Consider the following 15,513-nt stretch of genomic DNA (forward strand, 5'->3'; position numbering starts at 1 on the left):
ATCGTTTCATTTAATTCTTTTGTAGCTGATTCAATCTGTTGAATCGACCTTATTTTTGAGTTTAGAGTTTTAGACTCGAGTTCAAGTGCATACCGATCCCAATTGGTTTTTTTGGGATCTCGGTATTCTCTATGAACTTCCATGCCACCATTCCATTCAAAAATAATGTGTCTATGATCAGACAAAGACGCCTCATCGGAAACGTGCCAGTTATGGATATTTTCTTGAATAGCCGGACTGCACAGCGTTAGATCTAAGACTTCTTGTCTGATAGCGTTAATGAAGGTTGGTTCATTCCCTTTGTTAGCAATATCTATGTTGTTTGACGAGAGAAATTCTAAAAGACACTCACCTCTGTAGTTGATATCCGTACTTGCCCACATGGTGTGATGAGCGTTGGCATCACATCCGATTATGAAGTCCTTGTTAATTTCCCTGCAGTAGTTTACAAACGCCGCTACCTCTCGTGGAGGAACCTCAGGAACGTCGCCTGGAAAGTAAGCCGACGCAATTACGATGTCGGCCCTTCCTTTGGCGGTAGGAACTTCCACTCTGATCGCGACGATGTCCCTTTGAATGAACTCTGTAATAGGAAAGCATTTAATGTTTGCATTTACTAAGACAGCAGCTCTTGGGGAGTCATGCTTGTCATCATAGAACAACTTACATGAACCTGTTTGAATACCTAGTATTCTTCCTTTGTGAACCCAAGGCTCTTGTATAAGAGCTAGATCCACAGCGTCTTTTGTAAACCTCCTGGATAGCACGCTCGACGCTGCTTTGGCGTGGTGGAGGTTTATTTGCAGAACTTTAGTGTTCTGCATTAGGTTGGGTTATCCGATCTGGTGGTTCATTTGGGAGGATCGGAGTCCCATCTGTTTTTTTGAAAATCAGGTCAGGTTTTTTGCTTGTTCCAGCTTCCGTATTCGTATTAGATCTGGGATGGGTTTGAAGAAACTCACCTTTTTTACTTGGCACAATCGAGGTTCCTAACCTGTTTGCGATAACCATTGAGTTTGTACCGCTTGGGCCGAGAATACTCAGGATGCCAAGCTTCTTGTTTTTCGGAGAATCTTCACGAGGGCGCTTTGGTTTTCCAGAAACCCTTCTGCCGACTTCTTGAGTTTTTTGTGGTTCCACTATTTTGGAGTCACTAGTCTCTGAAGACTTCAGGTTTCCTGGGTTTTTGGAATTTTTAGGTTCCTCGTTTTTTGGCCCCAGATCTCCTTTGAATACACCGGAGCTTTTATGGATTATGACTTGGCGCTGCTTTGGATTTGTTTTCCTCAGCTTAGTTTCGCCAAATCGGAAGTTTATGTTGAAGTTTGTGCTAGTTAGTTGACGCATCGAAGCTTCGTCGACTGTTAGCGTCCAGTCCGCGTGAATTTCGTTGGGATTGGATCTCTTTAGTATTCGCCATTTATCGGTGGAGAGATTTTCATTTTGACTCTCAATGAGGCTTTTGAGTCTCTCGTCGCTGAATGTTGCGCTTTGTGGGAAAAAGGCATGGAGAATTTCTGGACGCGGAATATTTTTGGCGTCTAGAGCAACCAGTTTGATGTTGTCGTCTAGGATTATCCCGGGAACCACTTTCTTCAACCATTCCGAAGTTTGATGATCTTTGCACGAAAGGATTAGATAACCTGACTTATACGAGCAATTGAAAAATTTGGGCTTAACCGGCTCGTTTCTTTGTTGCTCTATTGCAGTGAGTAGAGCATTCTGGATGGAATCTAACTGAGCCGTAGTAAGATCGGTGTTGGGATAGTCCTCCGGGAGTATTCCAACTTTGATCTGTTCCAAAGCTTCCTTGAAGGAGATTCCAGTTTCGACAGAAGTTATTGTGGAGTCTTTGTTTTGAAGAGTGTTTCGAGCATCTTTTTTTTGCTCGTTCAACCCCGCTCTTTTACGGGGGCAGAGATTTTGTTTGGATTTTTTGAGAATCGGTTTTTCGTCACTACTAGGTAGTTTCGATCCTCGGGGGCGTTTTGCTGGTCCAGAGATGTGCTGACTCAGTGCTTGCTGCCGAGCTTCCTTTGCAGGGATCCCGGCTGCGACCAAGTTCTTCAGCCTCCTTCTCTGACCCTTGGTGAGGTTTTTCTTCCACGAAGAGTGGACCTCAGCTGAATCTAGCGCTTTAGGTTCAGTTTTTGTAGTGACGTTACTTTCGTCACTATCATCCTCTAGCGACTCACAACGAGTCGGGTGTTGAGGATGGAAGAGGAACAAGACTGAACATCCGCAGGTGCGTCACTCAGTACTTCATCCTCTTCGACATTCATAGAGTCGACCTCTATGACGATTTTTTCCGACAGAGAGAGCCTGCCGGAACCCGGAAGATTTTTGTTTTTTGTTGAATTATTCATGAAATTCCCACGAGTTGCGCGGTAAAGAAGTTCAACTGCATAAGTGACCCGCTTAATGCAGAGGGGGCAGACGATACTGTGGAGGGTGCCCTGGTACTCCACAGGCTCCGTTAGAGGCAGGGTATTTGATTGAAACCCCCCCAACCATTCATCCCTCAGCACGGGTCGCGTCACACCTTGGATTAGGGGTTTATCCATTACTTTCTTTCCATAATAACCATGGATAACAGCTATTACAACCATCCTCCTTTTAGGGGCTTTGGACCCACTGCTCTGGTTCTCAATAGTTTCAGGTTCTTATACGGACATGCTATTATCAAGATAATTTCAGGTTCTTATAAGGACATGCCATTATCGAGATCCGTCATTCGCAGGCGGAGTTAAGGTCATGATTAAAACAAACTTCACTTTTCAGAAAAAATGTTGAAAAAATTATTCCGTTACAATTTTTATGAGTTTTTGTACTTTTCATCGGATACCCACCATCAAGGTTTTTGACTCTCTGTTGAACAACCTCAGCGGCCATTTTATTTCAAATGCCTGCAGCATTTGAAACGAGTCACCTTGACACGTTTCCAATTGACCACTATTTTTGGATTGGGCGGAATTCGAAGAATTTAGGTTTTTTTCAATGTACTCGGCCCCATAGTTATGGTACCACTGAAGCACCTCTCGACTGCAGAAACTGGACCTTTGTGAGCTTTAATAAACGGAAGAAGACGTTTCTGCAGGCAGTCTCTCCTATACATTTTCGAGCCCATTAGTCACGTTTTTATGAAATGAAGTTAACGTTAATAAGTATTTTTTCGGCGAACGGATTTGACGATTTGCATACCACTCGAATCGGAAATCGGTGGTTTACATGGCCTAGTGGTAAGCGTTGCGCTTGCCAATATTGGGGCTTCGGATTCGATTTCCGTTCGGGTCACAAATTCTATCGTCATAGATCTTTTTTTCTGACCTGCACTGGTTCAGGGGAACTGTCTACGGTGTGGTGGGTTGAGCATTGAGCATTGCCAGTCCCCAAGGAAAGCCACAAAAGCCCGGAAACAGCTCCTCTAAGCGAATTGACTATAAGCGTCTTTGCTCAGTCCTTGTGTTACTCGGGACGTAAAGCAGTATCACGATGGTCCTCCTGCGAGATAGCGGTGTTGGTCGCAGACCTTGCAAGCTTCACCACTAAAACACCAAGCAACGAATGATACACAAGAAGATTTGACACAGACCCAGGCGACGAAAACGAACTAACGATTGGAAATTCGGGACGTGGAATTGTCCATCTCTCAATTTCATCGGAAGCACTCGTATGCTTTCCGAGCTATTGAAAAACCGCAAGGTTGACATCGTAGCGCTGCTGGAAGTGTGTTGGAGAGGATCAGCAGTACGAACATCTCGCGATGGTCATAACATCTACAAGAGCTGCGGCAACACTAACGACTAGGTATAGCAGCGTGTGATTGGTCAGCATCAATCACGTGCACAGCCCTCACCTTGCAAGTACCGATGATGACAAAGACGAATTATACGCGCAGCTGGAAGCCCAAAACATGACATCAAGATCATCATCGGAGATTTGCCCAGATCGGTGAAGAGGAGGAGCTCAAACCTATAATTGGTAAGTACAGCGCACAGCAGTTAAAAAATGAAAACGGCATAAAACTCATCGATTTCGCCTTCTTTCAACACAAATTCCTCCACCAATACACCTGGAGGTCACTAAATCAAACAGAATCTCAGATCAGCCATGATCTGATAGATGGTCGGCCTTTATTCGGACACAACTGACGTCAGAACCTATCGAGGCGCTAACATCGATTCGGACCACTCTGATGGTTAAGATGCGCCCAAAACTCTCCGTTGTGAACAACATTCGGTACCGATGCCTGCGACGGTACAATCTAACGCGACTGAAACAACCAGATGTCGCCGAAAACTACCCACATTCGCTTGAAGCTGCGCTGCCGGAAGAGGACCAGATTAACGAAGCTTCTCTTGAGGACTGTTGGAGCATGATTAAAATAGCCATAAACAGCGTAGCGGAGAACATCCTAGGACACGTGGAACGAAGACGACAGTAGTTCGTTCGATGTAGTTCGATGATGAGTGTCAGCAAGTGTTACAAAGGAAGAACGCTGCGCGGGAGCTAATGCTGTGTCAAGCTACCCGTCAGAACAACTACCGCATTGGTGGAAAGTTGGGGTTATTTGCCCTATTTTCAAGAAAGGGGACAAACTAGACAGTGAAAAAAATTTGATGCAATCACCGTCCTGAATGCCGCCTACAAAGTGCTTTCCCAAATCATCTTCCGTCGTCTATCGCCACTGACAAACAGATTCGTGGGAGGTTATCAGGCCGGCTTCATCGAAGGTCGGTCTACTACTGAGCAAATCTTCACCTTGCGGCAGATCCTCCAGAAATTCCGTGAGTACAGAGTCCCTACGTACCATCTATTCATCGATTTTAAAGCCGTATACGATTCAATAAGACGAAAAGAGCTATAGAAAATCATGGACGAAAACGGCTTCCCCGTGAAGCTCACAAGATTGGTTAAGGCTACGATGGATGGAATACAGTGCTGTGTGCGAATATCGGGTGGATTATCTGATTCATTCGAGGATGGTGTCCATCGGGAATCCGGCTGGTACAAGACGACGAGGAGAACAATGATATGAATTGATGAAAATTGGAAGAATTTCTCCATACATACATGCCAATCACGAGTAAATTATGCAGCCGTCAGAATATAAATAACGAAGAGCATAACGAAAAGAGAATATTTGTGACATGAACTCCATCCTTGCACATTAAGCATGCTGTGGCTAGCGTATAAATAATGCCCATGCCCAAAACAGCGTTTCCCCTCGAGCTGTGGACACGAGCGAATATTCCACTCGCCATGCATCTGGCATTGCAATCAACACATCTAGCCGAGCCATGGCAAAGCAGGTGTCACGGCCAACAAAGGAACAACACACATTTTATTTTTTAAACACTTTATTCACAACATAGAAGAAAACTACACAAAAAAACACTACAAACGCAATAAACTCATCGATCAGTATAGATCAAACCTGCTTTGTCTATATTCGATCTTATCATTTCTCTACTACATCTGTTAGCCAGTCTACTCTCAACTCTGGAACTCTGCTCAGACCCCTCTCTGTGCGGAGACAGCAGGCATAATTGTTTTTTATGACATTATGTGGGGAAAATCAAGCTGGGCCTTCAAGGATGACATTTACGCAATATAACTCCAACTGCACCTTACCAAGCAATCGTCTCTTTTCGAGGCCAATAATACTAAAAAGAGTTTATTTTGAGAAGAGTGAAAAATGATTATAGGTGTGTGTGGGTGTGTGTGTATATATATATTATGTCGCTTCAAACCACCAGTGTTTGGTTTTTGTGTGCGTTACTTGTTTTCGTTTTGCGAAATTTTCAATTTGTTCTATTCCTGTACCTATGAATAGCGCACCTTCGCTACTTTTAGTTGTCCGATGTAACAATCTCCTAACTTGGTCACGGTTCTGACCGAGAATTCGAGAAACACAAGCCATTAACCCTTTTCAAGCTCACCGAAACTTTCTACTAAACAGCTATTAATGAAATTTCGTTGCATTTATAAATAATAATCGAAATGTGCCAAACTGACTCTGTAATAAAAAAAAACGTTTTCAGTTTCACGAATGCGGTGGTTTGTTGGTGTGCGTTATATAGTCTCATTTGTTTATATTTGCGACGACAAATGTACAGTGTCGATGTCTGGTGGCGATATGAGTGCTTGGGAGGTAAATTATTCTCCATCAGATCAGAAGTAAGTGTAAAAATGTAAAAATATAAAAGTTTGTAGATATAAAACATGTAGCTCTGACACTCACTTCACCATTTGTAGACGCATTTTATGTTTGTTCCACAAATAATTACTATTACAATATAAAATCGTCATAAGACACAGTTTTCGTTCAATAGGTTCTTGCTATTTCGGAAGAAACCCTCTTTTTTCAACACATAAAATAAAAACTATACGTTGAAGTAAATTTTCATTCATAATTTTGATTTTGAAAGCATGTTCATTCCACATGAATATCCATCATTATTTTCGCCTCCCAATGAAAGCACACGAAGCCTTATGCCGTCTACGCGAATATACTCTTCAAAATCAGAATCCGAATTGGATTACGATTCCAATAATACAAAAGCAAAAGCAGCAGGTTTTCTATATCTAGCAGGTATAAATTGCTTATTGAAACTGTGTGTAGTCGGACTACCTTCGATTTGTGAAGTGGTTGTTTGAAAAATCTAGGCTAATCTATTGTGTATAATATAGGTCCAAATTAATAAAATGTCACAATCATTCAAATTTTCTAGTGCAAATGAACTAATGTCTTCTAGAGATATTGGAGATCCCTCGTTGTTAAATTCATTGTATATACTTGTGGATTTTCTGCTTGGGAAAGTTTGAAAAAAGAGAGTGAGTTACTCCGAGACTAGCTTTGCGCAGTGGCGATATCATAACCATTGAGGTTTATTTGAGGTGTGATTATTGCTAGTTGAACACTAAAAAAACCCGAGGCAAAAGTCTCTGTTGATTACTAAGAACAAAAGAAAACAAGTGACACTGATAAAAAGCGATCGAATGACAATGACACAAAAGTCCTACTTCTTTTGACGATCTTTCCGGCCAATAGTTAGAAATTCATGAAAATAATATCTCTCAAAAATTCACATACGCTATTATACTGAAAAGTCTTCACATATTTCATAACGTCTTCAAAATGTCTCCACAAAATCAAATGTCTTCAAACCTGGCATCCTGGCATCCCTGCTTCACACCACCCGAACGTTGATAACCTGTCAAAGCACTGTCAACCATCGTGCGCAATTTTCAATCGATTTCTGAAATCGCGACGTGTAGTAGTCGCACGCGAATTGGGAAACTCCGGTACGGCTAGTTTCTTGGAGCACGGAGTGGAATGTGATGTGAATCGTTTGTGAATTACTAGAGAAACTGCGGTGTTGAGAATTGAAATCAGTTGATAACGTATTTCTCATAAAGGTACGATTTGGAACTGTTGAAAAGCGAAAATAATGTGTCTAGGTTAAGTAGATTTTGTTCCACTGTTATCACTTCTCATTTATTCAGGTGACAAGGTTGAAAGTTCGCAATTTTCATCACTGATAAGGCACAATATATATGATAGAGAAGTGTTCGTCCCATAAAAGACATAGTGATGCAATATTTTTGGGTATGCTCGTAACAATGCATTTCATAATTTTGGTCTGTTAGCCGGAAGCTAAACCGCGAATAACTGTTTCACAAATACAAGCGCACCGTTTTCATTACTCAGGTGTACGTATGATTAGAAGATTCATATTCGAATTTCTATTGGTAATATCGATGCGGCGAGATGTTTACGTTCATAGATATAATTCCTTTCAAGGATTATGCTATGGCGCCAGGAAGCCAAACGAAAAGCTTTGTTATCTACATCTGAATCATGCACTTCTCGTGACGTCGATTCGATGAAAGTATTGGTGTTCATTCATTCACGTAGGACGTATCCACTGCTGACGTCGAATCGTTCCTGACCATGGCAACGAATTTGAGACTATTTTTATACCTGTTCATATGCCGGCAGAATGTGACAAGAGTTTGATGTGCAAAAGCATAAAATAGATGAAGATGCTCTCTGTGAATCAGAAAATAATTGGTCGCATATTGAAATCCATTTGTATCCTGAATTATTAATCCCTTATTTGTTTTTTTTTGTAATTCTCAGTATTCAAAGATCAATCGCATTCGGAACCTGTCACAACAATGGTAGAAGAAACGATCAAAGAAGAGCCGGAGCAGTCCAAAAAGGCCGCTAAGAAAGCAGCCAAAGATGCCGCCAAAGCTTCTAAAGTAAGTATTGCAAATAAACTTGTAATCGTTGCTTGATTTCATGTCCTAACTACTATCCCAGAAAGCAGAACATAAAGCGGCCGCTGCTGCTGAAAAAGGCCAGCAGGAAACGGTTGGTGTGGAGGACAAAGATTATTCCGAGGGTCTGTACGGAGTGATCAAAATGATTCAGAGCACAGACCAACACTCTGAGCGCAATTTTATCCCGGTTCATGAACTGTCACAGTATCCAAACGAATCATTGGTTTGGGTGCGGGGTCGTGTTCATACCTCACGTAGTAAAGGAAAACAGTGCTTCCTTGTGCTACGCAAACAGAGTAGTACGGTTCAGTGCGTTGTAGCGGTGAACGATGCCGTGTCGAAGCAAATGGTCAAATTCTCGGGAAGTGTTCCCCGTGAAAGCATAATCGATATAAAAGCTAAGGTGATACCAGTTTCTATCAAAATTGAGGCCTGTACCGAGCAGAACCTGGAGCTACACGTGCAGGAATTTTATTTGGTTTCATCGGCTAAAGCTCAATTGCCGCTGCAAATCGAAGATGCCGCTCGTCCAGAAAAGTCCAACGATCCGGAGGCACTGAAGATTCGTGTCAATCAAGATACGCGACTGGACAATCGTGTACTGGATCTGAGAACGCCGGCAAATCAAGCCATCTTCCGCTTGGAGGCGGGAGTGTGCAAATTGTTCCGTGACATTCTGACCAATCAAGGTTTCACCGAAATCCACACCCCGAAAATGATCTCTGCGGCCAGCGAAGGTGGCGCCAACGTGTTTACGGTCAGTTACTTCAAGGGTACGTATTCGCGGGTTTTGCATTCAGTTACATTTTTTTACAAAATATATAATTTTATTAAGGCTCGTATGGTGTTAGCCTCACTGTGCCGGGAGTTCAATATTCCGACAATGTTTGCCTTATGAATATGTTAGTAATATTACTCGCGGTTAGTGTTACATCGTATTCTTTTATTTGGGATGTTGCAGTCTCCGATGCTCTGTATGTGTGGCCGACACGGGATACTTCCTGAGGGGCCACTGAACATTAATCAACAACGCCCCCCCTATTCTGTACCCGATATTGTTTGTCTTCTTGACTCGAGGAATCCAGGTTAGAATGGTCACTAGTCGGCACAATCAGCTCGTGTGAGCGATACAACCTTTGGCTCTTGTTGAATGATCAGGGGCCTGCACAACCTTCGGCCTGTGTATCTGTAAAGAGTATGTGTATGTATTGCCGCGGCTAAGTAAAAGTTCATCGATCGGATGGGAGGGTTATGATACAGGGATACAACAGAGGGAACATCATTAAACGTTGACATCGGCGTTTCTGAGGAACAGGTATAGATGAAGCAGAATATCAGGATCACGACTACCTAAGATATCCCGGACGAGGATATCCGATTTTGTCAAATAAAAAAAAAAGAAAGAGAAATTGCAAAAGTACGGGAATCAAACATGGTTGTGAATGCCTGGTGAAGGTTGCACGTCATGGGTAAGGTACTCATGATATAAAGACATAAAACTTGACTGAGAAGTCAGTTGGAGTAGATTTTCGAAGTTATTAATCACCAATGGATTCATGATCTTGCAACGGATGAGAAATCTGTGAGATAATTCTGTGAACCGAAGAGTAAGCGGGGATACTCCTGCCAAAACTTCGAGACTTATCGTATGTGTCGAACACACCTCATGACTATACACAAGCAACGATATTGTATCCTCTCCAGCTTGAGAATATGAGTCCTGGCAGCTGATCAGAAGTCAAAACTGCCATATTCTAACACTGATAATATCGTTGTTTTGTATAGCTTAATGAGGTCTCCTGGATGGGCACCCCACCATGTTCCGGTAATTGTTTGGAGAAAATTGATTCTTTGCTGGCATTTCTGTTTCAGATACGCAATGTGTTTTCCCCAGGTACATTTAGAATCAAAATATACACCCAGGTATTTGAAAAACATAGAGTGCATGATCATTTTGCCGGATAGATGAGGCTGGAATTGTGCGGGTTCGTGCTTCCTAGAAAAAGCGACCATTTCGGTCTTCTCCGTAGTGAATTCGATACCCAGCTTAAGAGCCCACATGAACAGGTTGTTCAGGGTATCTTGCAAGGACTTTTGCAGGACGACGGGATTAACACCCTTGATGGAAATAACACCATTGTCTGCATGTTGTCTCAGCGTGCAGTTTCTAGTTAGACAATCATCCATACCTTTGACATAAAAATTATACAAGAAAGGGCTTAGGCGGTAGGCCCATAAACTATAACGAGAAGATTTCGAGCTGCCATGAGAGAAAGTCATGTGCTTTTCCGACAGTAGATTGAACAGGAAATTATTCAGAATTGGTGAAAGTCCACGATTATGAAGCTTCTTTGAGAGAATTTCCATGGAAACTGAATCAAATGCCCCTTTGATATCGAAAAAAACAGCAGCCATTTGTTCTTTGCGAGCAAATGCAATTTGAATTTCAGAAGACAACAGCGCGAGACAATCGTTCGTCCCTTTATCTCTACGGAAACCAAACTGTGTATTCAACAGCAAATTGTTCGTTTCGAACCACTTGTCCAAACGAAGTAGAATCATTTTCTCCAATAATTTGCGAATACAGGATAACATTGCAATCGGCCTATACGAATTGTGGTCATAAGCCGACTTGCTGGGTTTTCGTATGGCTATAACTCTCACTTGTCTCCAGTCATGTGGGACAATATTCAGTTCCAGAAACTCGCTGTATTGCCAAGTCGGGAAGAATTTTCCACAAGTTGAATTTAATCTTGTCCGACCCCGGAGCTGAATTGTGCGCCATCGCAGTATCTAAAAATTCTCATAATCGCATTGAGGCGCTATGTCGCGTACGACGTTTTGTGCAGGGACGGAATCAGGGCAAACCTTCCTTGCGAACTTGACAATCCAACGACCAGAGTATTCCTCGCTTTCATTGGTATGGTTCCAGCCACGCATTTTCCTAGCCGTATTCCAAAGAGTTCTCATAGCAGTCTCCCTTGACAAACCATTGATGGATTTCATCCAATATCCATGCTTTTTGGCTTTAATCAAACCTTTTAGTTTGGCTTCTAAAGTTTGATACTTTCGAAACCATTCCTCTAATCCAGTTTTCCTAAATTTTTTTGAAAGCAGTTGATTTTTCAAGGTAGACCTTTGAGCAGTCCTTGTCCCACCAAAGTGATGGAGGACGACGTCGGAAAGTGGTAGCAGGAACACGTTTCTTTTGAGTTTGAAGTGCGCTATCGTAAATCAAACCTGATATAAAGTAATACTCGTCGAGGGGAGGAAGTTCATGCATCGAAATGATTGCTTCAGATATTATTTCTGCAAACATTCTCCAGTCAATATTTTTCGTGAGGTCATACGTATTATCGACTGACTCGCGAGATCTTGAATCATTGGCGATCGATAAAGTTATTGGTAGGTGATCACTATCGTGGGGATCTTTAATTACCTTCCATGTGCAATCCAGAGATAATGAAGAAGAGCAGAGATATATGTCTAGCATGCTTATCCGTGCAGGAGGGCTGGCTATCCTAGTTGCTTCCCCAGTATTCAAAATTGTCATTTGGTCGCACAGATCATAAATCAACGTGGCACGGTTGTCATCGTAGTGAGACCCCCATGCTGTTCCATGGGAGTTGAAGTCACCTAAGATTAGCAATGCCTCGATGATATAAAAAAACTGATGGCGGCCTACCATAGTTCTGGGCGGAATATATATCGACGCAATGCAGAGGCTTTGCCATTGATTTGTGTCTGGCAAGCAACAACTTCATTGCTTGTGATCGATGGGATAGTGACTCTATAGAAGGAGTGACATTTTTTGATGCCTAATAGTACGCCACCAAACGTTTCGTCGTCTGAAGAAAGCCATGTTTCACAGAGGGAAAATACATCACCGCTAGAATTGTGAATTAAAAATTTGAATTGGTCTAGTTTAGGTTTGATGCTTCTGCCATTCCACTGTATGACAATGGTCAAGTCTTTGACCTCTTGCACTGAATCAGGCATCGAGGGAAATGAACGCTGCTAAAAAGGTTCAAACATATTCTTACTATCGGAAGCAAACATAATACTATGCTTTTAAGAGAGTCTTTGATATTCAAAGCATTCAGAATGTTGTTCACCAGGTCAGAAAGCGCAAACAATCCAGGACTGTTGCTTCGACCGCGAAAAACGAACAGGCGTGTTGGATGTTGTTCCGGGAGGTGCTGAGGACCCCTGGTTGGTAGAAGAATCGCGTAATCCAGGAGTTACTTGCTTCGGTCTATTCTCAGCACCTTCAGTTCAAGGTTTCAATCCAACTTGAGGAAATTTTGGACTTCTTTCTGGGGAGTGATGGAGAAGTAGCAATTTTTCTTTTTCTGATGACACCCTGTGATGTACCGGAACTTTCCGCTATGAGAGCGTCAGCGACAGACTCGTCGTTCTGCAAGAAAGAGTAAGGATTCTTCTATGTCGTTGGCTCGGAATTCTTAAGCATTTCTGCATAATTCCGCTTTGAAAATTCCTTTAAGGAACCCTTGATTTTATCTCCTCGTTGTATGCACACCGGACATTGAGAAAGATCATGGGGAGCCCCGTCACAATGAAGAAACATGCGCTCTTTTGCGCAAGAAGTCCCGTCATGATGGGACTTCTTGCGCAAAAGAGCGCAAGTGTCTTCATGTCTTCTCTCCACAATCTGCGCAACGCGTTTCGTTGCAATAGTAGACGGCCATGTGACCAAGTTGCTTGCAGTTGTTGCAACTCATTACCTAGGGTACAAACAATCGAACAGATAAATGAAGTGCACCTATCGAAACGGAGTTTGAAAGGGCAGACCCCTCAAAAGTTACTCGAAAAGAATTTGACCAAGTGAGGACTCTTCTGTCATTTATAACACGGATTTCAGTTGGTCGCATGCAAGAATCTTCACAGTTTTAAGCGAAGAGTTTTTGAAGCGACTGACTCCATCCTTGAGTACATCATTTCGGGTCAAACCCTTTTCAGTGATTACGCCGTCGATTTCTACGTTACGACAGGGCACGTATACGCGATACTCAATTGCAAAGAAATCGCAACGCGTTATTTCATTTGCTTGAGTCCGGTTGGAGACGACAACTTGTGATTTGTCTAGCCCCATCCGAGTAATCTCAGTTATCTCGGGGAACTTGTTTGTCAGCTCTTTTGAAATACAAATAACATTGAGCGGTTTAGATTTTCGTCTAAAGTATACAATGAATGGGCCTTTGGAGCCCTCAGGGTATACTTTTTGACGAAAATCCTGTTTTTCTTCATTTTCCTCCTCATCAGAAATTACTTGTACTAATTTCTTCTTCTTCCTTTTTCTGGTTTCTACTTCACCCTCCTGTTCTTCAGGGGGTTCCGTTTCAGACATATACATCGGCGTAAATACGGGATCCTTCCCGCCCTCAGCCATAGTAATGAATTCCGACAACTGTTGATATGAACAGAATATAATATTTAAAAAATTAATAAATAAAAAAACAATTGTTACATTTCTATTTTAGTTATAGTAGAAACTTGTAGTTATTCAAACTAATTTATATTAAATTAAATTCAAAAATGACAAAGGTTCCAACAAATGTTCAAGTGTAATTTATATGAAGATACCCTAATGCCAACGCTTGTTGATTTCGTATACACCAAGCGGCACAATGGTAATTGTGTTGCACAGAATGTGGAAGGAAATACAGAAAAATATAAAGTGAAATAAATTTCTACTTGCCGCGGCTGTGTAGAATGCGTCTGATCTGCTTGCAAGTGAGCGAACATTGCATTAATTTTACTCATATTTTTTTTCTCCGAACAGACTCTGCGTATTTGGCACAATCCCCGCAGTTGTACAAACAGATGGCGATTGCGGCCGATTTTGAAAAGGTGTACACTGTTGGCGCAGTGTTTCGAGCAGAAGATTCAAATACCCATCGGCACTTAACAGAATTCGTGGGGCTCGATATGGAGATGGCATTCAAGTATCACTACCACGAAGTGCTGGACACTATCGGCAATACATTCACGGAGATGTTCAAAGGTCTACGTGATAAGTAAGATAAACTCCGCATAATTACTCGATCAGCAAATAAGAACTTTTTCCTCCCTGTCCCCAGCTACGCTCGTGAGATCGCCGCCGTCGGTCAACAATACGACGTGGAACCGTTCAAGTTTTTGGAGCCACCACTGAAGCTGGAATTCTCCCAAGCAGTCGCTATGCTTAGAGAAGCGGGGGTTACAATGGACGATGAGGAGGATCTGTCAACGCCAAGCGAGAAGCTGCTGGGAAGACTGGTCAAGGCAAAATACGACACCGATTTCTACATTCTCGATAAATTCCCACTGGCGGTGCGACCCTTCTACACGATGCCCGATCCCAACAATGCAAAATATTCTAATTCCTACGACATGTTTATGCGAGGAGAGGAAATTCTGTCCGGTGCGCAACGTATCCACGATGCTGACTATTTAGTTGAACGAGCGAAACATCACGCAATTGGTAAGCATAGCTTTGTACTCCACCAATGAAACATAAAACATTGTACCATAATCTGCAGATATATCGAAAATTGCCGCCTACATCGAGGCTTTCCGGTACGGTTGCCCTCCGCACGCCGGAGGTGGTATCGGTATGGAACGAGTGGTTATGCTGTACCTGGGGCTTGACAACATTCGGAAGACATCAATGTTCCCACGCGATCCCAAGAGACTTACACCATAAGCGAAATATGATTAGCTTTTTCCTGGCGTCCACGAATATACGCATGGCTTCGGCAGTAACATGGAAATCAGATTCGAGGAGGAAAACGATGTTTTTTCGTCATTATAGAAAACAAAAGACTAAAATTACTACAATAAAAGCAAGAAAAGATAATGAAACGCACAATTATTGCGGACATACTTAATTGGAACCTGAAGAAAAAATGGATTGGCGTTATTTTGTGTTTATGAAAAGCACGAAAATTTGTAAGATTATTACGAATTTGAGAGAGAGGTGCGAAAGAACGATTGAGTAATCGAGACTGCTTTTTCTCTCCTTCAAGCTATTTGTTTGCAACAAGCAAAACAATATTGGAGGCGTTATTACCTGAATTAGAAATAAAGAATATGATTCTTGACTTCTGATTTTTTTATTTGAACATTTTTGAATCGCATTATTATGTAGAAGTTTATCCCCATGATTGAACCCGAATAAATCAAGATATTCGGAATCTGAGGTGATGTGAGGTGAGCGAT

General features: G+C 42.2%; 2 protein-coding genes and 1 non-coding gene across 4 annotated transcripts in view; 2 read left to right on the forward strand and 1 right to left on the reverse strand.

The window, feature by feature from the left end:
* Positions 1 to 484, reverse strand: part of LOC129764576 (PR domain zinc finger protein 5-like) — a 12,601-nt gene extending 12,117 nt beyond the window's left edge. The window contains exon 1 of the mRNA XM_055763783.1: positions 353 to 484. The gene's annotated coding sequence lies outside the window, so the exon portion shown is untranslated. The remainder of the gene's footprint in view (positions 1 to 352) is intronic.
* The window catches only part of LOC129764577 (aspartate--tRNA ligase, cytoplasmic), a 19,081-nt gene extending 3,686 nt beyond the window's left edge, over positions 1 to 15,395 (forward strand). Inside the window, exons 1-6 of one of the 2 annotated variants that reach the window (XM_055763784.1) lie at positions 7,239 to 7,422; positions 8,147 to 8,271; positions 8,333 to 9,065; positions 14,096 to 14,330; positions 14,394 to 14,776; positions 14,835 to 15,395. In XM_055763784.1, coding sequence (XP_055619759.1) covers positions 8,185 to 8,271; positions 8,333 to 9,065; positions 14,096 to 14,330; positions 14,394 to 14,776; positions 14,835 to 14,998 — 1,602 coding nt within the window. In that variant the 5' untranslated portion in view covers positions 7,239 to 7,422; positions 8,147 to 8,184 and the 3' untranslated portion in view covers positions 14,999 to 15,395. Of the gene's footprint in view, positions 1 to 7,238; positions 7,423 to 8,146; positions 8,272 to 8,332; positions 9,066 to 14,095; positions 14,331 to 14,393; positions 14,777 to 14,834 lie in introns of those variants that run through there. The other variant, XM_055763785.1, reaches the window with a different exon arrangement.
* LOC129772159 (U4 spliceosomal RNA) lies at positions 6,856 to 6,997 on the forward strand. The gene has a single exon (XR_008742575.1). It is a non-coding gene; the product is annotated as a U4 spliceosomal RNA (small nuclear RNA).
* Positions 15,396 to 15,513: the final 118 nt, after the last annotated feature.

Source organism: Toxorhynchites rutilus, chromosome 2, assembly GCF_029784135.1.
Source record: "Toxorhynchites rutilus septentrionalis strain SRP chromosome 2, ASM2978413v1, whole genome shotgun sequence".
Classification (NCBI taxonomy): domain Eukaryota; kingdom Metazoa; phylum Arthropoda; class Insecta; order Diptera; family Culicidae; genus Toxorhynchites; species Toxorhynchites rutilus.